The sequence below is a fragment of the Xyrauchen texanus genome, chromosome 20 (assembly GCF_025860055.1).
Source record: "Xyrauchen texanus isolate HMW12.3.18 chromosome 20, RBS_HiC_50CHRs, whole genome shotgun sequence".
NCBI classification, from domain to species: domain Eukaryota; kingdom Metazoa; phylum Chordata; class Actinopteri; order Cypriniformes; family Catostomidae; genus Xyrauchen; species Xyrauchen texanus.
In genome coordinates this window covers 29,375,123-29,398,504 of record NC_068295.1, presented here as the reverse complement: position 1 = coordinate 29,398,504, position 23,382 = coordinate 29,375,123, and the positions used below count along the sequence as shown (strand labels likewise).

Here is a 23,382-nt window from a genome sequence, read left to right as displayed (position 1 = left end):
TATCTCATCCAGACAAATTTTGAAGAGACAAATCTCTTCAAAAGAATACTGATCAAAATCAAGTCTCATCAATAAAAAATTACATTAATTTCATAGGGCCATAAATGAACAATAAATAATAAAGATGTCAGATTTTCAATATCTTCACACACTATTGCCATATACACATGGACATCAAACATTTTCTTAAATTCAACAATAATGTCTTGCACATCCCAGATTCACCACGCACATCAATAAATGCACAGGCACGGTCTTCTTTTAAATACTAACCAGGTTGGACTAAAGAGACATTTCAAAGGGATGCATTTCAAATGACGTACACTGGCATGAATAAAGAAAATAATCAGCAGTCTGTTAACATCAGCTCATCTCTGCTGAGTGGCACTCATTTGCATATCTAACAATTACAGAGGATAGTCCCAGAAAAACTGATAAATTGCATCTCTGATTTCTAGGTCACAATACGCTCTCTCCCCACAAGGCTTGTGATATTTATCAGAGAAAGGTTTACCTGCAAACTCTTGCAGAGCACCTCTGGAGGAATTCTGAGTAATTACTTGAACACACACACACACACACACACACACACACAAACGTCAAACAGAGCGCTTTGAGAAAAGGTCATTTCTGATTTGCAATTATAGTTTCGACATCAGATATTTATTAAAATATTCAAACAGGATGCTGATCTTCAAACACAGAAGACCAGCATCCTTTTATATTATATAAAAGGACATATAAAAAAATAATGAAAAATAAAATGTATAAAAAAATAATCAAGTAGAGTACAAAAACTATTAAAAAGTGCACAATGGAAAAAGGAAACAAAGGAAAATGAAATAAAGACATGACAATACACAACTGACAATTGATATACTGCAGCTTTCATTGTGTTTTCACATTTGCGCTGTCGACATAATTTCTACTAAAGCAGAATTTGGACGGGACGTATCAAAGGACCTGCCACTTTTTATAAAAGTGACGATTTCGAAATAAATTTATAAAAGTGTTCATTTTTCATTTATTTAACTTATAATCAGTAATCTCAAATAGATTTTTTCATGTAAGAAAAAACAAATCTCTCTTAATTATTGCTTGTTCAAATTCGTGGGTTACGCAACTATCCCCATGCTGAACAGTTTTAAACATATTACTAACAAGTAATGTGGTCTAAGGGTTAGGGACTCAAGAGCCCTGACTCAATTTAAACACTGCTTCAGTGTCAGACCAGTCCCATGTGAAAAAAAGTTCAACAAGAATATCATCACTGCCAATAATAGATGTGTCTATGTTCTGCCATATATAAAAAAAATAAAAAATAAAAAAAAAACTCTAGGTTAAATATTTAAGTTACACAGAGTAGGTTTCATATGTACTGTAGGTTACATAAAGTAGGAGTGCCCCACTTCATAACATGAATCTTGTTAAAAATAAATATGGGCACATTGCAGGTACAAGATATCTCATTAAATCTTAACTTGTCAATATGGTCAAAGACATCTGTAAACTCGGTATCCCTAAATACAAAAGTTGTGTAAGGCATTTGGGATTTTGTGAACTAGAAATTAAACTTTAGTTTATGAGCTCAGACCCGTAACCATTAAGGCACCACCAGGCCTTCGAAACTCATTCAGAGTATCACTAAAAGAACTCTGTATATTTATTACTCTTATCATTAAGTTACTTCATGCGTATGTGGAGTGAAATGGAAGACCGCTTCAGTCTGTTTGCTGGGTTATGTTAGCCCTAAATTATCCCTCTATATCTGGTTGCAAAAGAGATGATTATTAATAAAAGGACATGGTTGAAGCTAAAGGGTCAGAAGTGAGATAGAAGCTGATGTGTAGGTATGCATATGAATGTGTGTTTGATTGTTGTGTGACAGAGAGTAAGGAAAGTGTCCCTACTTTTTTTCTTTTTGGATGAAAGCACTTCAGTAGGCCAGATGGTAAAGAGGGTCTTTTAAAGGACACTCAGATTAGCCCTTATAAACACCCCTCTGTGGTTTAAATTGGTCTCTTGAAACCTTTCAAAATCAAACCTCTTCAAGTTTCTGTAGAGGCATTAAAATCAGGGGTCATACAGCTTAATTATATCACTTAAAAAAAAAAAAAAAAAAAAAAAAAAACTGACCAGCATGCGACTATGACAATCAACAAATTGTTGAAAGAAAGTTTATGGTATATTTAGTGTCATTAACTTACCCAAAGCTTATCTGTAACTACAATTAAACAGAAAAATTACATTCATTTATGACTATTATGATTTGATTATTCCCAAACCTCTGGTGAAACATGAATTTTCATAAACAAAGCGTGGAAAACTTTTGGATATACATATATTCAACGATCTTTCTGAATGTGGAAATGAGTGATAGACTGATATAATGGCAAGACCAATTAATAGGCAGATAGCAGTCCATTTTGAGCCAATAATCACGCCTGCATGACAAATTAATATAGGCACCAGCCCTTGTGTTTGTTCCAAAATCAACCGACAACCTTTGAACTCTCCAAGTTTTGTTTACAAATGTTTTCCAAATGCAATTTCAATCACTTGACAGTGTCAACAAGGACTAATAAATTGAGTAAATATTGAGTCACTTAAGTATTCATTTGATTTCAGGAATTGTGTGTTCAACTCATATGTCATCATTAAATCGCATTAAATATATTTTGGCATAATATTGGCCAATCAATCAGCCTGCTCTCTAGATATCTGCATCGGACATAAAAAAAACCTTCAGTCGACCACTAACTAAAAATAAAGTCTGATTGCCAACTTTCTGAGATACTGGTGTCACATTAAAAGGATTGGTTCAAAGTGGAGTATACCATCATGTGGCTTAGGAGGTCATTAAAACTCGCCATGACAATGACTGTGACTTGCTAACAAGGAGGGAGATGCTGCAGTGCTGACCTCTCTTCGCCGTGACGCCCAGCAGCTCTGTTTGATCTTCCATACAACTGCTGCCACCAGAAGCAAGGACAGGAAACAGCTGCACACAGATAGAACAGGAAATGGAAAGGAAGAGAACAATATTTGAGTTTTTTGGAACATCCCCTTAAACAATCATGTTCCAATAAACCATTCCAAGTCATATCTTAAGCACACACACACAGGGCTGCTTCTATTTAATGGATTACAGGTAGCTCCACATCCACAGGTGTGCTAAAGATCAGGAGTGTCTGTATCATCATAACAGGGCCAGTGCTCATGAATGCAGCTATTGGGTATAGGAGAACTCTGCTGTGTGCATGCGAGAACATCAGAAATGTGAAGGTGCATGTTTATACTTAATAACGGCAGGTGAGCAGAGCTGAAATACATTCACTATGAGTCTTGGTAATACTTCACCCACACATATACACACACATACACTCCAAGGCTTTAAAGAGTGCAATTCATCATGGCTGAGCTGACATAACTAATGATTAGGAACCCTGGCCAACCACAGCCATGGGTGGGTGTATCTATCTTATGTGTGTGTGTGTGTGTGTGTGTGTGCTCCCAAGTATATGTATCACATGTGTGTCTTCAGCACATAGCATGACCCGATCTCGGTGCTTGTCCTATTTTATCATCCTCTTGGTATTTGTGAATCAATAAGAGCTATAACAAGCCACACAGTGTAATTTTGACTGTGTGTGTGTGTGTGTGTGTGTGTGTGTGTGCATGACAAAGTGAAAAAGAATGGGTGAGAAAGAAAAATTGGGTGTGTCTGTTCTCTATATATGGTCTAAGCCACCTGCTTCTTGAATCAATAACATATTACAGCAGGTCATCAAGAGGTGAATTAGAGCTTAATGCCACATCACACCCCAAAACCACTCACACACACTCACAGCAGCGCACACACACACACACACACACACACACACACACACTCTCTCGCTAACGCCAAAAACGTACACCATTTAGATTCTATTGATTACTTTATATATCTATGACTTTAAAACTTGTTTATCAGAGCCCAAAAGACCCCATAAAATGCTTTGAGGAAAGCCGTTTTCTTTCCTGTGTTGACATAATTCCAACTGAAGCAGAGTTTAGGCAGAATGTATCGTAAGTTTTTCTGTGTGTTTGAAAGATTGCACAATATACAAGTGAGAAAACTCTTGGATAGTGATGAAGAGTTAAAATTTTCCTCAAAGAGCGGGACTCCGATGAACATTTGTATTTTGAAGAGTGACTAGATCCAGCTGAGGATACAATTTCGGACGAGTAAGTATTTAGTTTTCATTAGTTGACATGCTATTTTATATAAATATGTACATATTTTACTAGTGGGACTATTTCCAGACTTGCCAACCAGGGTTCAGAGTATTGAAATACAGGTGAAACTCGAAAAATTTGAATATCGTGCAGAAGTTCATTAATTTCAGTAATTCAACTTAAAAGGTGAAACTAATATATTATATAGACTCATTACAAGCAAAGTAAGATATTTCAAGCCTTTATTTGATATAATTTTGATGATTATGGCTTACAGCTTATGAAAACCCCAAATTCAGAATCTCAGAAAATTAGAATATTGTGAAAAGGTTCAGTATTGTAGGCTCAAAGTGTCACACTCTAATCAGCTAAACACCTGCAAAGGGTTCCTGAGCCTTTAAATGGTCTCTCAGTCTGGTTCAGTTGAATTCACAATCATGGGGAAGACTGCTGACCTGACAGTTGTGCAGAAAACCATCACTGACACCCTCCACAAGGAGGGAAAGCCTCAAAAGGTAATTGCAAAAGAAGTTGGATGTTCTCAAAGTGCTGTATCAAAGCACATTAATAGAAAGTTAAGTGGAAGGGAAAAGTGTGGAAGAAAAAGGTGCACAAGCAGCAGGGATGACCGTAGCCTGGAGAGGATTGTCAGGAAAAGGCCATTCAAATGTGTGGGGGAGCTTCACAAGGAGTGGATTGAGGCTGGAGTTACTGCATCAAGAGCCACCACACACAGACGGGTCCTGGACATGGGCTTCAAATGTCGTATTCCTCTTGTCAAGCAGCTCCTGAACAACAAACAACGTCAGAAGCGTCTTACCTGGGCTAAAGAAAAAAAGAACTGGTCTGTTGCTCAGTGGTCCAAAGTCCTCTTTTCTGATGAGAGCAAATTTTGCATCTCATTTGGAAACAAGGTCCCAGAGTCTGGAGGAAGAATGGAGAGGCACACAATCCAAGATGCTTGAAGTCCAATGTGAAGTTTCCACAGTCTGTGTTGGTTTGGGGAGCCATGTCATCGGCTGGTGTTGGTCCACTGTGCTTTATTAAGTCCAGAGTCAAAGCAGCCGTCTACCGGGACATTTTAGAGCACTTCATGCTTCCTTCAGCAGACAAGCTTTATGGAGATGCTGACTTCATTTTCCAGCAGGACTTGGCACCTGCCCACACTGCCAAAAGTACCAAAACCTGGTTCAATGACCATGGTATTACTGTGCTTGATTGGCCAGCAAACTCGCCTGACCTGAACCCCATAGAGAATCTATGGGGCATTGCCAAGAGAAAGATGAGAGACATGAGACCAAACAATGCAGAAGAGCTGAAGGCCGCTATTGAAGCATCTTGGTCTTCCATAACACCTCAGCAGTGCCACAGGCTGATAGCATCCATGCCACGCCGCATTGAGGCAGTAATTAATGCAAAAGGGGCCCAAACCAAGTACTGAGTACATATGCATGATTATACTTTTCAGAGGGCCATCATTTCTGTATTTAAAATCCTTTTTTTATTGATTTCATGTAATATTCTAATTTTCTGAGATTCTGAATTTGGGGTTTTCATAAGCTGTAAGCCATAATCATCAAAATTATATCAAATAAAGGCTTGAAATATCTTACTTTGCTTGTAATGAGTCTATATAATATATTAGTTTCACCTTTTAAGTTGAATTAATGAAATTAATGAACTTTTGCACGATATTCTAATTTTTCGAGTTTCACCTGTATGTCCTAATAGGCATGTTTTAGTTATATTTAAATGCTGTTTGGCTAAAGCAGGCCTTTAAATTGTATGCTGTATGATATAAATATGATATGTAATATGATATAAAAATAATATGAATGTTTAGATTCTATTTTAACTAATGTTTATGCTGCCTCATTATCATCAACATTGTGCTAGCAAATATGTGTCCAGGTGTAAATAAGTAAAATGCACTTTAAATATGCCCATATTACAAAATCAGCATATTATAATGATTTCTGAAGGATCATGTGACACTGAAGACTGCAGTAATGATGCAGCTTTGATCACAAATTGCATTTTACTATATATTCAAATACAAAACTGTTCTTTTTAAATTGTAAAATAGTTCACAATATCACTGTTTTTTGGATCAAATAAATACAGCCTTGGTGAGCAGAAGAGACTTCTTTTAAATGGTAGTGTAGGTCTAAAATTAAGTAAAGTCTTTATGTAAAGAAAATGTATAGTCAGATTACTTCTTTTAACTTAAAACTTGATTTTGATCATCAAGTCTCCTTACATTAATTCTCATTCTGTCACATTCCTCATTGATAGGCCCAGGGGAGGGGTCTTTGTCTCAGGTGTGAATTACAATCAATATTCATGATAGTTCACACCTCCTAGCATATGACCTTTCTAACACTAAAAGTGTCTTACAAAAGTTAAATGACTATATTGTTTTGGATGAATGAGTGATCAGGATAGTTTCCACATCATTTGGTAGCAAAAACTCTAGGCTACAAGATCCAGTTCTCAAAGTCTTGTGGACAAATGTTTAGTATGTGTTATATAGCCTTATTTCAATAACTTAATTTAGTTTTTCAAAAACCATGCATAAATGTCATTTTCTCAAAAATACAAACATGTACACACATGTTGCTCACATATTATTGTAGCCCAGTTTGTGCTGAATACAGTGATATCAGACTTTAACCATTAATATGTTTTTAAGCAACTGAAAAAAGCACAAATGTCAAGGTGTCAAAACTTCTCCAGGGCCCAAAACACCCTCAGACCCCAGAGGGTTAAAGAGCCGGTCTTTTTATATAAACTAGCCAGTAGCCTTTAGTTTAAGACACAGCCATGAACAATCACTTAGTAGTCGGTTGCAGGTGGTTTAAAGGGGAGGAACATTCTCATTCTAGAGAGCATTTGATTGTACAAAAAAAACAAAAAAAAAACATAATTGTTGTGCAGTAAGAGTCAACAATATTTTTGGTCTGTTTTCCCAGAAGAGAAATGTCTGTAAATTTTAAGTGCATATAACAGTTAAAAGTTAATTTTGCCAACTTTTAGAACACTAGCATATAGATGGCTTCAGAGCTAATAGACAGACCGAATGCCATAAAAGTTTAAGTTTTCATGGGGTCTTTAATGATTGGTTCATATGCTTGTAAAACAAAATGTGTTATTACTTGTATACTTTTGGTTATTACATAAGCAAATTGTCTTACCTGAAGAATGTGACAAAGAACTGAACCAGATCCATGAAGTTACTATGTTGAGAGAAAGCAATCTGAAAGAAAGAGAAACCAGTGTTTTAGCTGATGTTATGGTGAGAATAACATCAACATACTTATGTGTGTGTTTTGGTCTAAACACAACATTGAAACAAATGTTTAGTTTCTGACTGTACCATCACTGCCCCCTGCTGTTACACTGCTCTCTCTTTCTCTCTCTCAACACAGCAATTTTACAATTTGAGACTCTCCATCCTAAAAGAAAACCTAATTTTCACAAGTTATCACATTATTATTGGAACACCTATGCTATTATACTGTAAAGGGGTGAGAAAGAGAGATAGGGCTGTCTGTTTGAGGAAAAAACCTCAAGTTAAGGCCATATTTAACTTAGCGTTTAGCAACACTTTACACTTGTAATTATTATAGAGTTTTCACCATTTTGAACCTTCGGTTATAAAGCCATGCTTCTGATCATATTTAACACAGCTTTTGTAGTGCTAAACTCCAATTGCTGTGCCAAAAGTATACAGTGTGAAACAATGATGTGCTAGAATGTAATGGTGAGTTGTTCAGCAACAGACAACCAATAACAAACTGCCTCAGTGCTTGCTCATGAATTATTAAACGCACTTTGTGCAGCACTTGTGCTGAGCATTAATTTTCAAGAGTTGCGTTTAGTTTCAACGTCTGAGGGAAACGGTTAAAAATTCTGAACTGTGTTGCTGTGTTTTTTGTTTTTTTGTCTTTATCATTTTTGCAGTATGTTCCAGAAAACTTAAAACAAAAGTAGATTTATGTAGAGGCATTTTCATAGACATATACAGCATGCAACAAGCAAACATCTAATTAGCCTTGTATATATGCAAATAAGCACACTGACCTGAAGTTTACAAATGTGTGTACTCTCAAATTCGAACAGTGTTTGAAAGTACAAACAACGTGAAACATGGTTATAATGTCCCTGGGTAAACAATTTCAAGAGTGAAAAGCACAAAAATGGGATAAACTCTTGATATCTCAGTACTTATGCAGCAGCGACTGCAGTCAACAGCTTCAAACAGTTGCATCACTACACGTCCTTCCTTTTTAAGTATGCACAGCCCTAAAACTAGAGGCCAAAGGACACATTTCCACAATCCTGTCATTGTTTCTCCATCTTTCACCTGCTTTCAAGCAAGCTTAGTCTTCACTCCATTTACCTCCAGGCATTTCAAAAATAAGCACTAGATCTTCATGGAGGGAGAGTGTGTGTGTGTGTGCCAGACGTCCACAGCACGGAGGGTGAATTCACATAGAACTCTCATTGAGCAGATGCTCTGTGCTGATACGGCCTCCCCCAGCAAAACCCCCACATGTTCACACACAGCCTCAAAGACAAACCGGGCCTGACTCACAGCTCCAGCACACTCATACCAACCAACACACACATTTGAATGCATTATTTGGATTCACAATTAAAAATCACATAATTTGAACATGACCCAAATATATTAAAGAGATATTATACAGGGGGACAGGGTAGTTCAGCGAGTAAAGATGCTGACTATCACCGCTGGAGTAATGAGTTTGAATCCAGGGCGTGCAGAGTGACCATGTCTCCAAAGAAAAAAATTGGACCGGTTGCAAGGGAGGGTAGAGGGGTACATGGGGTATCCTCCTTGTGGTGGCTATAATGTGGTTCTCGCTCTCGGTGGGGCATGTGGTAAGTTGTGCGTGGATGCAGTGGAGAATAGCGTGAAGCCTCCACATGCGCTATGTCTCCGCACTCAACAAGCCACGTGATAAGACGCACGGATTGACGGTCTCAGATGCTGAAGCAACTGAGATTCGTCCTCCACCACCCGGATTGAGGCGAGTCACTATGCCACCATGAGGACTTGGGAATAACAAAATGTGCATTCCAAATTGGGGAGGAAAAAGGGGAGAGAAGAAAAAAAAAAGACATTATACAGCAAAAGAATTAACCCTTTTTGTTCACAATTTCTATAATAAAATGACAATTCACAACAGTTCACAACAGAGGAACTATGGATAAAGATAACAACATATCCTCCTAATTGCAAGAATGCCCATAATAGACAGAATGTAGTACTTTGAGTTTTTTTAGCCCTTCTCTTTCCAAGACCAGCAATATGCAGACCCCATAGATATAACTTGTGGCTATGTCCAAGACTACCAAAAATTAGGGCAACAATTGTACATTTATAGCAGCATGCATTTAGTGCCTCTGCTAAATTTGTATATTTTAGTGCACGCACACGGCACACTACATGAAAATTAATAATCAGACTCATCACTGTCATTCACACCTGACAACCTGAGTCTCACATGGGCATTCATGCTGCGTCTGTGACAGAAAAGACTATATATAGCTGATATTAGTTACGTTTCAGGAGATGTGACATGAAAATCATAATCTAATACAGTGGTTCTCAACTGGTGGGTCACAACCCAAAAATCTAATGCCTGTTCTGTTTAGGTCATGAACAGCATGGAAACATTTTGTAAGGAATAGTTCACCCAAAAATGAACATTTGCTGAAATAAAGGATGGTAATGTTTTTTTAATTATTATTATTATTATTATTATTATTATTATTAGGAATTTATATATTTATATATATTTATTGTTTTGAAATGGTTTTGGACTGTTTTGGTTTGTGAACGGCACTTGGTCTGGTCTGTGCAATTTTCTCTTGTAAACGCACTTCCTGCCTGCTCCTCCATGTGACCTTACCAACGAGCTTACATTATCCTCTCTCATGAGTGCGCGTCACAGATGTACGCAAGTGAACATTTGTAGTTAAAAATTATTGTTTTGTTTCTAAAAAATAGTCAATCGTTTGGGTTCATAAGAACTTTATTTGTCGACTGGATTATTTTGATGCACCCTAAAAATGCATTTTGGAGTACATTCACTTGCATTGTTTAAAGGAGGCGGCCTGAAAAGAAATCTTAAATTCTGTTTTGATGACGAAAGAAACTCAAGATACATCTTGGATGGCCTGAGGGTGAGTAAACTATCAGCACATTTTTGGGTGAACTATTCCTTTAATGCAAATAATAAAATAGAACTAAACATACAATCATGAATAGTTAGAGGCAAAATAATAAGGCTTAATAAGGCTTACACCAGCAGTAAAAGTATTTCGTGCAAGGGAGGAAGCACCTCCAATTTGATGAAGCATTACCTTAAACACGATGTGAATCTAAAAGGAATGTACGGTGTTTGCCGCACCAGATACAGCTAATATTAGCAGTAGCTGTCGCGCACATACAGTATATGTCAATTATTAATAATCATAGGACATTACTTTAAAGCTCACACAGCTGATGTTATTATCATTTAGTAGTTAATTTAAAATGCTATGCTAACATGCAAACTAACATGCTTTAGTTATATAACATGTTATAATTAAATAAAATTATTTTTATCATGTTTATAATTCAGTTTATTATGATAATTCTGTTAGCTTTCTTACTTTTCAAAAGGGAGACTTTTTTTTATACACTTACATAAAAAAATTTGTTTCAAGTTTTAATTATAATAAAGGGTATGTTCAACCAAAAAAACAAACAAAAAAAAAACTGTATACTAGTGTTGTCATTGTACCAAAATTTCAGTAGTCGGTACCAATATCAGTGAAATTTCACGGTACTCGTTACCATTTTCAGTACCAAAGCAAAAACAGGTTACTAAACAACACTCTAAACAACTAAACAAAGTTAACAAAACATTAGCAGCAGAACTAAGAACAGAAATATGCCATTGAGCAACACTTTAATTTAAATATATTATTTTTGAATTATAACAAAACGGTACAATGTATGCTAAAGTATTCTAAAGTATTTTTGAACACTTATATAAGATTTGCTTCAACTTTTGCAACTTTTACGTTTTACCAAGTACTAAAAAAAATAAATAAAACAAGCATACAATAGAACGAATAAAAAATTCAATTCAAAAAATTTCCAAACTAATGTGCAAAGTGCTCTCATATTAATAAAGCTGCATACTGCCAATTTTCTTCACGATAATAAATGCACAGTGACATTATGATTATGATTAAATAAGTTGCGAGCCATCGCGTTCTAATCTAGCTGCATTAAGTGTCCGCTGCTCGAGGGATGAGTATCCCCGAGGCAGAGTCTCTCTCAGCCGGGTGCAGTTTCAATCTCTCCCCCTTAGATCGGGACATTTGCGCAACTCATTGAAGAGGCGCTTACCACACAGAGAAATGCCGGTTTCTGAGTTTAAAGTTATTAACATGACCTGCTTCTGTATTATTTGAACTTTAATAAAGCTATAACACATTAATTATAACTGCATTTGTAACGCCGGGATGTTTCCTTTAAAGAGCTCCTGCTCAGCTTATTCCAAAACGAGACTGCTTCTTAATTAACTTTTTTTATAATTCCCTAATACTTTGGGATTTACATAAGAAGCTGTGAACGTTTAGAGTGCATCTGGACTGTGATCTGTGTAATTCTTCTCCTCAGTCAGGCGTGATCTGCAGTGCTGCTCTCGCGCGTCATTACAGTTTAATATGATTTCATTTTACGTTAAATGAGATCAAACAACTATTCGACAATGAAAGTTTTTCTCGTCATTTATTTATTTTCGACGTTGTTGACTAATCGTTTCAGTCCTAATGCAAATTATATGATTTTAAACTAACCTGCTTTGGTTGCTTAAATTAATCAGAGTGTCTTGTCTTTCAGGTGCTTTATTAAGTTTGATGTGTTTCCTCCTTTCGTCAGAAAATTGCAAAAGCACCATTTACAAATAGGTTTTTGCTGATCTATGATGTTTCCCGTTTCATCAGCCTCAAACACAAAGAATTTCCAAACCTGGCTTTTTCCACTTTTCTTTTCGACAAGATTCAGTTGAGACTCCGCAGCAGCTTTGCTTGTCGTCATCTTTTGCTTGTTGTGAGCGTTCAAAAGTTCCCAACTCTGCACTAGGTACCTTCATAAATTCTGGTATTCTAAAAAAATTTTGGTTTCAGTACAGACTTGGTCCCGGAGTGCCGGTATTTTTGACAACACTAGCATATACAGTGATATTTTTTTTAATCGTGATGGTTATCGTACCATGAAAATCTAATACCATTGCAACCCTATCAAATGCATAGATCCCATTCAGTTTGCCATTTGTTGATGTAAGAGATAATGGCAGGTTTCAGATCTGAGGGTGGTATGGAGCATTTTTTTGACACCGAAGGAAGCCGCTGCTTTCCAACAAAAATCTTGCTACCATTTGCCAGAGACCACCTTGAAACTCCACAATGCTATTGAGAAATATTATGTGGTCTGATGAAACGAAGGTTGAAATATTTGGGAAGAACACGGAGCACTACGTATGATGTAAAAAGGGCACCGCATACCAACATGAAAACATCAACCTAACAGTAAGTATGGTGGAGGGAGCATCAAGATATCCCACAAGATAATGCCAGTGTGGTTGTGTGCCAGCTGAAGCTCAGTAGAAGTTGGGTGATGCAGCAGGATAGCTTCAAATAAAGAAAATCCACCTTTTGGAGTGGCCCAGTCAGAGCCCAGACCTTAACCCAATATAGATGCTGTGGAATGACATCAAGAGAGCAGTTCACAACAGTCATCCTGAGAATATGGCTGAGCTGAACAGTTCTGTAAGGAAGAATGGTCCAGAATTCCATCTGAATGTTTTGCAGGTCTAACCTGCAGCTATCAGAAACACTTGGTTGAGGTAATTGTGGCCAAAGTAAGATCGACCTGTTATTTAATTCAAGGGTTCACTTACATTATTTACTTGTGAATTTAATGCAGAAAACCAGCTAATTCCAATGGTTCACATACTTTTTCTTGCTACTTTTGTTTTTTTACTTGGGTATGTCTAAAGCTCACTTGATTTTGTTATAGATCATTAGACAAGACAGTGCCTTAGAAGGCCGTCTGAAACCAGCGTCCTTAAGAGAGGCCTTTATATGCAAATTGCCTGTCAAGTCATTGACTTGCTGTGATGCGAGGCATCAACGTGGCTGCCTCAGCTTTCAGACAAGGTCATTGTTCCGACAAACAGGTAGTCATGCACCAAACTAAAGCCACAGGTTGAACCATATGTTCACATATTAGACAGCCAAAACAAACAGAGCATGTTTTGAAAGCAGCAGAGTTTACACTCTTCAGAAACTCAACCTACGAAAAGCTCATTACGGTTTAGTTGTCTCCGTACGTTTAACTGTGATAGGAAGTATATTGTAAACGTAGAAAAAAAATGACACATTTTACTGTTAAAATGAAAATTCAGTCTTGCACTCAGTGAAAGTTGTGTTTAACTAACATTTATACACACAGAATCTGCTTTTTTAGTAAGCAAAACTCCTTACTAAATAAATTCCTGCTATATCCCCATTTACCACTCTCGCACACACGCTGTCGTTCTACAGTCCAAAAAAATACACAAGCCACACAGAGTTTCTGATAACAGGTAAAAAGAAAACAAGAGGCCGAAACAGAAGTCTGGGAGACAGGGAGTAAAACTTTTTGATCTATCATGTTCATTTCAGTCTCTTTCCTCCATCTCCATTTTAGTTTCTCTTTAAAAGAGCCATGTGTTTCAACTTAACATTCCCTCTGACACATTCAGACTTAGCCTGCCATGTTTACAGAGCAGGTTTTGAACGCTGCCTTTGTCTACGGACCAAACTCTCCTTGTTCTCTTCTAAACTCCTGACAACAGTTCCTCTGTACACCAGAATTGCCACAGAGCGACCCCTATCTCCCACACTCAAGTGTGGATCCAAACAAACATACAATTTGACAAAACGTGGCATCCAAAGGTCAGTAAGAGAAGGGGAAAGTGAATGAGAGAGAATAAATATTACCTGTCTGAAATTCACCCTTTCTCCATGAGAACGTGCTCTAGAATAGTGGACGGACAATCAAACACACACACACTGAGTTTCAGCATCAGGGTTAGTTACATCACTCTTCAACAGCAAAGGAAGAGAGGAGGGGGAAATAAAAGAGGAAGAGAGGACAAGAGGAAGGGGAAAAACTGCCAAATCATTTCCAGATCAGACAGCAAAGGCCAAAGATATACAGTATCTCACCCTCTCACATTTTTGTAAATATTTGATTATATCTTTTCATGTGACAACACTGAAGAAATGACACTTTGCTACAATGTAAAGTATTGAGTGTACAGCTTGTATAACAGTGTAAATTTGCTGTTCTCTCAAAATAACTCAACACACAGCCATTAATGTCTAAACTGCTGGCAACAAAAGTGAGCACACCCTAAGTGAAAATGTCCAAATTGGGCACAAAGTGTCAATATTTTTGGCCACCATTATTTTCCAGCACTGCTTTAACCCTCTTGGGCATGGAGCTTCACAGGTTGCCACTGGAGTCCTCATCCACTCATGTAAAAACATCACGGAGCTGGTGGATGTTAGAGACCTTGTGCTCCTCCACCTTCCATTTGAGGATGCCCCACAGATGCTCAATAGGGTTTAGGTCTGGAGACATGCTTGGCCACTCCATCACCTTCACCCTCAGCTTTTTTAGCAAGGCAGTGGTCGTCTTGGAGGTGTGTATGCATTTTTAGCACTTTACACTGCTTCAAAAATAATAACTACAATAATAACGCAACAGGCATATATCATGTCTCTTTCAACGGATACTACTAACTGTTGTTCGCTGTTATTTTTAATAATCGGATCATTAGTTATCTACACTGCATCAAACACAACCTTTAAATTAACAGTAAAACTGGTACACTCAGTCAAATTCATATTTCAAGCCATTTCAGCTAAATTTTTATTCAGAGGTTACTGAAAGTTGGTGTTGTTAACTCTGTAATTATTCTGTATATTTCCACCAGTTTTCTTCTTGTATGATGATCTATGAGAGGCAGGCGTTATCGCATTGACAGAATAACTGGCTTATTACCCTGTTATAGCAAAAGCGGAGAGATTAGCCACTTTCACACTTTTTTTATAATAAAACCTGGTAAATTGCAGTCAAGTTGTTGGATTGCCTTAATTGGCAAATGTACCATTCACAAATGCACCGGCTTTCCGTCTTTTTCCGTTTTGCTATCATTCACACATCAGCACCAAAATGTCATTAAATCTGAGATGTAGTAATTTATTTTAGCAGTCTTCAAATTTCTTCATCTGCTCTGATGAAGAGAAGTGCTTTTAGGCTGGATTACACTACACCACTTCTAAAACATGAACAGAATCTAAAAAATACTATGCATCACAAACGTAAGGACTATGTAAATGGCTACAGACAAAAACTGGGCATCACACACTAAACCACTGAGGATCACTCTGGCTGTCAAGTTGATCTAGCCACAAACTCATGTGGAAACACATGGCTCTGTTCTAGGAGATGAATGACAGATGTAAACAACCATGCATGTATGAAAGAAAAGAATGAAACGAGCTGAGGGCATTCAGGTGCAATCTTGGGTGAAAGATGGAGACTGATGCAAGTTTGAGGTGAGTGGCATTAAATGTTTAGCTAAACTTTGAGCCATTGTTTGCGCTCCATTTCCATCTCCATTTTTTCATGGTCCAGTGTTGTGGCCAAACGCAGTCAATTTCCAATGGCTGCTCACAATATGACTTCATATTTTAGTTGTCAAGAATCATACAAAACAAGATTTCCTCTATAGTCGGCCTTAAAATATCAAATCTTTTTTACATGATCCAACTTTATGGAATAATTTCACTATCTGTCCCGTTTGATGACATTTTTTGACTTCAGAATACCCAAATCATCTCAGTCTTATGTCAGTGCGTTCTGACCTCTAACATGATCAAACCAATAATTTTACGACTCTGTTCACATATAGCATTCAGGGATATAGCTAGAACTCTCATCTGATTTTTTTTGGAGTAGGCACAGCCTCCCTTGTTTTCCAGGACATGTGATAAAGTTCTTACATAGTGCTCACACACAATTGTGATGTTTGCACATTGTGAAATACGTTTGAGAATGTTCTAATGGCTCAAGATGGTTGACAAGTCATCCAACACCTTACTATTTTATTATTGATATTAGTTTTTTCATACATATATCATTTTTTGTTTTTATATTTTTATTGGTGTTGCTGTAAATAGAATCATACTATTTAGCTGTACAGTAAAAGTTAGGATGTAAAAGTCCTCCCCTTTACAGCACAGTCACTACAGCTACTGTATACACATTTAGATGATAGGGACTTCCATGTCAAGTGCTGTTTTTTGAGCACCCTGCCGTATCAATTAGTCATACTTTTAAAATGATCTTGAGAACAGTTTTCTTGTTCCATTTTATTGCGCTACTTTCTAGCTAATTTTGAGCGCAAGAATGCGTCTTATGTAAACGTTCTTTAAGAAATATCTCTGATCAGATGAACCTGAAACCAGCCTAAATATAAATGGCTTCCTTAAGAAATATGTTGTTTCGCACACACAACCAACAACAGTGCCAATAACATGCTGACCCCCTCTCACCTGAATTTTGACTGGCCAGGTGAAGTTGCTGACATAGACGTAGAAGGTAATGTTGGGGTTTCCACGGAAATCAAACTTCTCATGGGAGAAACTATTCTTGAACTCCTTTATGTTGCTTCGGGAGACGATAGGGACTTCCTCTCCAGAAGTCCCAGCTGCTCAGAGATGAACAACAGCAGGGTGAAAGGAAGGAAATACATGTGCTGCTCATGTAGGATAATGCTACCAATATATGCTTAACATGTGTCAGGGATTCATACCTGCAAAGTTGGTTGCCCATGTGATGTTAAGATTAAAGTTTTTAGAAGCATTGATGAACATGTCTAGGTCTCGATTTTGCTGCAAAGACAAATTCAGAAGACATTCAAGACAGCATTCAAAAGACAAATATACACCCTACAAAATGTATTAAACAGGTTAAAACATTTCCACAAGGTATAAAAAAAAGAATAAAAAAAACAAAAACAAAAAAACATAATAATGCACAATATAATAGGGACAATAAAAGGTAGGAAAGGCAGTCATTTGCTCTAGTTAAAGATAACTAAAATAAAGTGGGTCCCAGTAATCCTTTTTTGTACATAATAATATTTTGAAGGCTGATTTCATTGTAAGCTTGTAAAATTCTATGAGTTTTATTCAGCAAATAATTACTGGCTATCAAAATCCAACATTTCTGTATCGTATTAAAAACAAAATCATTAAAAATGTCATGGACCTCAGCGATAGCATGCTAAAGTCAGAAATCCAACTTTATATAACACTATCATGTCAATAAATTTAGTAAATAGTTTTGTGACGAGGAGGGGGGCTTGGCCGGGGCGTGACGATGCACGGCCGGTGCTGAATCAGCAGATCAGTGGGAAAGCAAGATAAAGGGGAGCCAGAGGCACCAGTTCGAGCGTGAGAGGGGGAGCCTGAGGCGCCAGTTTGCTCTCCCACCGATTAGCTGATTTAGCGCTGGCCATGCATTAAGGTCTGGCTAAGCCCTCCTCCTCGTCACAAGTGTCTTTTTTGAGGGTCAATTGACAGTCACTGTAAAACTCTGTGAAAAACATGTCTTGTCAGCAAGATGCACCTCTTCAGGATTTGCCACAAAGTTGATGGCAGTGTAGTAGCGGTCGTCCTCCTGAGACAAACTGAAGGTAAACTGGTAATCTATTAGCAGAGTGTCTGTAGGTAGAGACAGATGGACAGAGACATTCACGTATATATGAGGAAAAAAGGAGAGAGAATATTGAGAGGTTTTACACTCACTCACACACTCTGTCTGACTCAATCAATTAAGGACTAAATGAGCAGTTCAGAAAATGACTTAATGACTCAAATGGCCATCAGCCGCTGCACAGACATACTCACAATAACACGTTCCCTTCAGAGGGTTGCCCTGGTAACGATTCTCTACCTCACACCTGAGAGAGAAAGAATGGCAAAAAAGACCAGAGAGCAAAAAAGAGAATTAGAAAGAAAAGAGTTTGAAATCAAGATAAGCAAAGTGCTGTACATTTGACAAATGACTTCAAATGACAGAGTGGAGAAAACTTCATAAGGCTGACATTGAAAGAGAGACAAAATGAGTGTTTGAGTGTGTGTGTGCACTCACTGATGGCAGCGGTCTCCCTTGATGCCCTTGGTGGTACAGAAGCACTTGCCGCTGTTCGAATTACACATGCTGGCATGTCCATTGCACTTACAAGCTGTGAACAAACAACAAACACACACAATTAACCCTTAAACGCCTATCTCGGGTCTTCAGTGACCTGGAACCTCATTCGACCCCTTGTTCCTCATCCATTTTTGGAAGTTGTGCCCACAGCTCTTTAGTATTGCTTTAGTATTGTTTAGTATTTTTTAATCAAATTAATTAATCGCATATACAAATATTTGCAGAGAAAGCCCATAATATAACAATAATTCAATATAAAATGATTATACATATTTATATCGATATATAATTATACATAGTTATCTTTAAATATAATATAATATAATATAATATATATATATATATATATACACAAAAATATCCAGATAATTAAAATGCATTACATTCTTGTAGCAGAAGAGTTAAACATTGATATGACATTCAAAAAGCGGCTTTAGAATACAATGTATCGTTTACTACCATATTATTGATCATAAGTCAATCATTGTCATACAGTTCACAGCAATCCATTTCACAAGTGAATTTGTCAATCAGTTGGAGATCTATTATGAGGGCTTGTTTAAGGACCCATGAATTTACACCAGCATCAGACATGCTTGTGTCGCGTATCGGGTGCGTTGTGTCAAACATAAAATGTTTAGGTCACTGTGTCAAGTTAAATATAGTTTAATACTCAATCTTTAAACACATCTTGAGATCCCTTAGTTCGCATTTGTGCTCCTTCAAGTGTTTTGAACGCAAGAACGTAACGCATATTTGTGTTGTTCTGCCTACTGAAGTGTTTTCTTCACTGTATAAACTGTGCATTGCTCATAGAGCTGAAATTTCACTTACTGCCCTCTGGAGTAAACAGGTGGTACTACAAGCTTGCATTTCTCAGGAATCTTCCTTATTATGGTCCAGGGGCATGCAATTAATTGCGTAAATATTTTTAACGCGTTATTTTTGGTAAACTTAATCGCATTGAATTAACGCGTTAAATCGACAGCCCTACTTATAAATAGTAAAAAACAAATATGATTGAGTACCAAAAGTGTTTCGGGTCATTAGAGACTATTGTCATTTGGGTGTTCTACTGAAATTATATAAGTTGTGCATCTATTTAGACTCATTAAGTGCCCCAGAAAATAATTATATTTAACTTATGTGTAGCTTATGGTCATATTATATAGATCTCAATATGTTTTTGACAGCCAGTTGTGCCTCATGAAATTGCATGGGGGGGGGTCAATAGACAGTTCACATGGTGTTACACTTGCACTGATGCCACAGTATACTACTCCGGACTCGAGCTATAATAACAGAAAAATAGCACATAATTTTTTATTCAGTACAACTGTATGTAGAGTAGCAATATTCACAGATAGCAGTGGTATTCAGCTGAACTCAGTGGTGAAGCGTCTCAGACTATGCGCAAAGGCCAGGGGCTGTTTAAATAAAACACAACAAAATGGACCCGAATGAGAGGATCTCAAAACACACATTTCCAAGCTGAACTTTCCTAACAAAGCGTTTAAAAAAACGAATTGCTTAATCTGTGAAATGCTTAGAAGAGAGCATGATGCAAAGGCCAAAGATCTCCAACTTCCCTAAGGGGCTTTTCACACTGAACACTACTGCAAGCATCCATTCGTTTTTCTATGTAAATGCACACTAGACGATCGTCTTTGTTTTGCTTTGTTTTTGTATATTCTTTTATAGCGCAAGAATGTGATCGATCTGAAGTCATCATCAGTGCTTGGCACATATCAAACATTTTAATGCACAGTTTTAGCATTCAAAATTTTGATAAAATTAATAAAAAATGTATTTGACAGCCCTACTATCTTGGCATTTTGTAGATCCATTTTTGATATATATAAGTGCCAGGTTTCTATAGCCTCAAATATGTATGTGTATAAGTGTCTGGTGAAACTCCCATGCATTTAAGGGTTATTATTTCAGACAAAAGGAGATGTTTAAGAAAATGTTAAAGACCGACACTCTAAGTCACCATTTCACTGCCATAGCATTTTTTTCCCCTATACAATGAAAGTGAAATTAAAGTCTCCATTTGTGTTTCATGAAAGAAAGTCATTCAGGTCTAGAAAGACATGAGGGTGAATAAATGAAAGAATTTTACATTTTTGGGTGAACTAACCCTTTAAGACCCTATATCAGAAGTGCCGATGGTAAACAAAAGAGTGAACTGTATTTGGGCATGAGGTTGTGTTAAGACTTACGTTGACAACTGCCCCCATTTGTGGGATCGCCATAGTAACCAGAGATGCAGCTCTCGCACTGTTTGCCCATGGTGAGGTCTTCACATCTCTCACACACGCTCTCATTGACACATGCGCTGTGTCCATTACACTGACAAGCTAAACCAGAGAGAGGGAAAAAGAAATTCAAAGGGAACCAAAGCAACAGAACTATTCTATGACAATTATAAAATACACAATTTTCTAAAGACAAATATCAATATATTCAGCTACAAAAAGGGCTGGGCAATTTAGCTTAAAACATTTTCGCTCTACATTTTACAACCTTCTGGTAATATATACCTCAATATTTTTTTTTTAATGAGAGGAACTATCATTTCGATCAAGTAGCCATTTTTTTTCAAGTAGATTCAAAATGATTAATTTAAAACTAAAACATTAAAAATCTAATTAAAATAACCAAGTTGAGTTTTCCACACACATTTCCCTAAATAAATAATTTAAATATAACATAATAATTTGAATTGTTATAAATACCTCACAGAGAGACATTTTTATCAACATTTAAAATGTAATTCAATTTACCAAATTTGATTGATATTTTTTTCATTCATTCCATAAACACACACATACAAAAAAAAAAAAAAAAAAACTCCCTTATATAATGCTAATTATTATTACCAGGGCATTGGATGAAGGACCATTTGTAATTGCCCTCCAGTGGACACAAGCTCACATTCAGCATTGGCTGAGGGGCAGGAATGAGGGAGGGGCCTGATGAGGAAGGGGCGTGGAACAGTGTCTGGATAGGTCCCCGGTAAGAGCCCTCTATACACTGGCCCCGTCCTGTATTACTAGGATCAGTGCACCATCCACAGCCAGGCTGGTCCAAACACTGAGCGCACGTCTTATAGCCAGAACAATTCTCCGCTAAAATTCAAAAACACACACATATACTTGGTCATCTAAATGAGGACATGAACTTCTATTGTTTTAATATAAAGTTAATAATAATAATAATTATAAAATACTAACCCTACTCATACCAATAGAAAACTTTTAGCATTTTTTTCACAACTGTATTTGCGTTATTAATACATTTTCCAATTGACGTTGTTCACAAATGTCCTCAAACTATAACTATGTACACACACATTTATCAGGAGGTTTGTGCTGCTCAATAATCTTAATCAATCTCAACTGAAACCTTGTCAGTTGTGTGGTGCTATTTAGTACATTTTATTTGAATTGATATTTTGGCCTATGGCGAACATTGTGAAATGACAGGCGTTGCCCATTACAAGACAATAAAAAGACATGCTAATGTTCAGTCTTTGATTTACAAAGAGAAAACAAAAGCATGGCTGAGAGGCAGGGCCATAGCTAGTGGTGTGAAAGGTTGTGATGATTATAGGGGCCCAAAGGTCCAGGGTGAACCCACAACAAATTATAGTTTGTAATTATAGCAAAATATTTAGTGAAAAAGGGACCCACAGCAATATACTTTAGCAATACACAGTCAGAGAGAGAGAGAGAGAGAGAGAGAGAGAGAGAGAGAGAGAGAGAGAGAGAGAGAGAGAGAGAGAGAGAGAGAGAGAGAGAGAGAGAGAGAGAGAGAGAGAGAGAGAGAGAGAGAGAGAGAGAGAGAGAGAGATCCCTTACTGACTACACTACAGATAATGCCAATAACTAGATTTTTTTCACAAAACATTGTAAACTTCCCAAGGTATAATAATTCTGATGCCCAAGTGAATAAAAACAGGAAGCTTCTGATTGTCAAACTCTGTCAAAGCCTCGGTCTGTACCTCGTCAACAGCATGGTGAGAGGGGATTCTCTGGGAAGGAACATCCTATAGTTCATTTCATGGTTGCTCAACAGTAGATTACATGATCACAGATTTAGATCTATTCTCTTTCAGAGCATTCATGGTCAAACTACTAACGCCCCTATCAGATCACAGCCAAATTATGATTTATCTAAAAAGGACACACATTTTGAACATAAATTCACTGCCCAGTAAGGCTGTACAACATTGAAAAAAATGCAGATGGGCGCAAAACAGCACAAAAAATTCATCCAAAAGTATGCTCACTTATAGACCACTTCCTCAGCTGAGTTTATCCTCACAATGGAGATGGTGTAAATCTGGCCGTGGAGAACATCAATGACATATTTGATTATTTGGCAACTTTATCTAAACCTAAAATACTCTAAGAACAACCATAAAACCAAACAAGAGAATGAAAAATGGTTTGATTTAGACTGTAAAACAATGAGGAAAAAAGTAAGACAATTATTAAATCAAAAACACAGACAACCAAACGATGCAGATTTGCACCATCAATATTGTGAGGAAGTTAAACAGTATAAAAATACACTCAGAAAAAAGAGAGAACAGTTTAGCACAAAATCAGCTAAAAACTATTGAAGAATCCATAAATTTAACAAATTCTGGGACAATTGGAATTCCCTGAATTAAAAAACAACATGAAAAAACAGCCATACAAAATGGAGACACTTGGAAAAATCACTTTGAACAACTTTATAGCAAAATAAAAATGAACCCAGAACAAACTCAAATGTATGAAAAAAAAAATGATAAA

General features: G+C 37.0%; 1 protein-coding gene across 1 annotated transcript in view; it reads right to left on the bottom strand.

Moving 5' to 3' along the window:
* The window catches only part of atrn (attractin), a 92,776-nt gene that overhangs the window by 27,780 nt on the left and 41,614 nt on the right, over positions 1-23,382 (bottom strand). The window contains exons 18-26 of the mRNA XM_052151321.1: positions 21,460-21,708; positions 20,800-20,937; positions 18,515-18,608; positions 18,271-18,323; positions 17,990-18,084; positions 17,172-17,250; positions 16,912-17,066; positions 7,413-7,474; positions 2,923-3,001 (exon numbers count right to left, since the gene is read on the bottom strand). Of these exons, the coding sequence (XP_052007281.1) occupies positions 2,923-3,001; positions 7,413-7,474; positions 16,912-17,066; positions 17,172-17,250; positions 17,990-18,084; positions 18,271-18,323; positions 18,515-18,608; positions 20,800-20,937; positions 21,460-21,708 (1,004 nt within the window). The remainder of the gene's footprint in view (positions 1-2,922; positions 3,002-7,412; positions 7,475-16,911; positions 17,067-17,171; positions 17,251-17,989; positions 18,085-18,270; positions 18,324-18,514; positions 18,609-20,799; positions 20,938-21,459; positions 21,709-23,382) is intronic.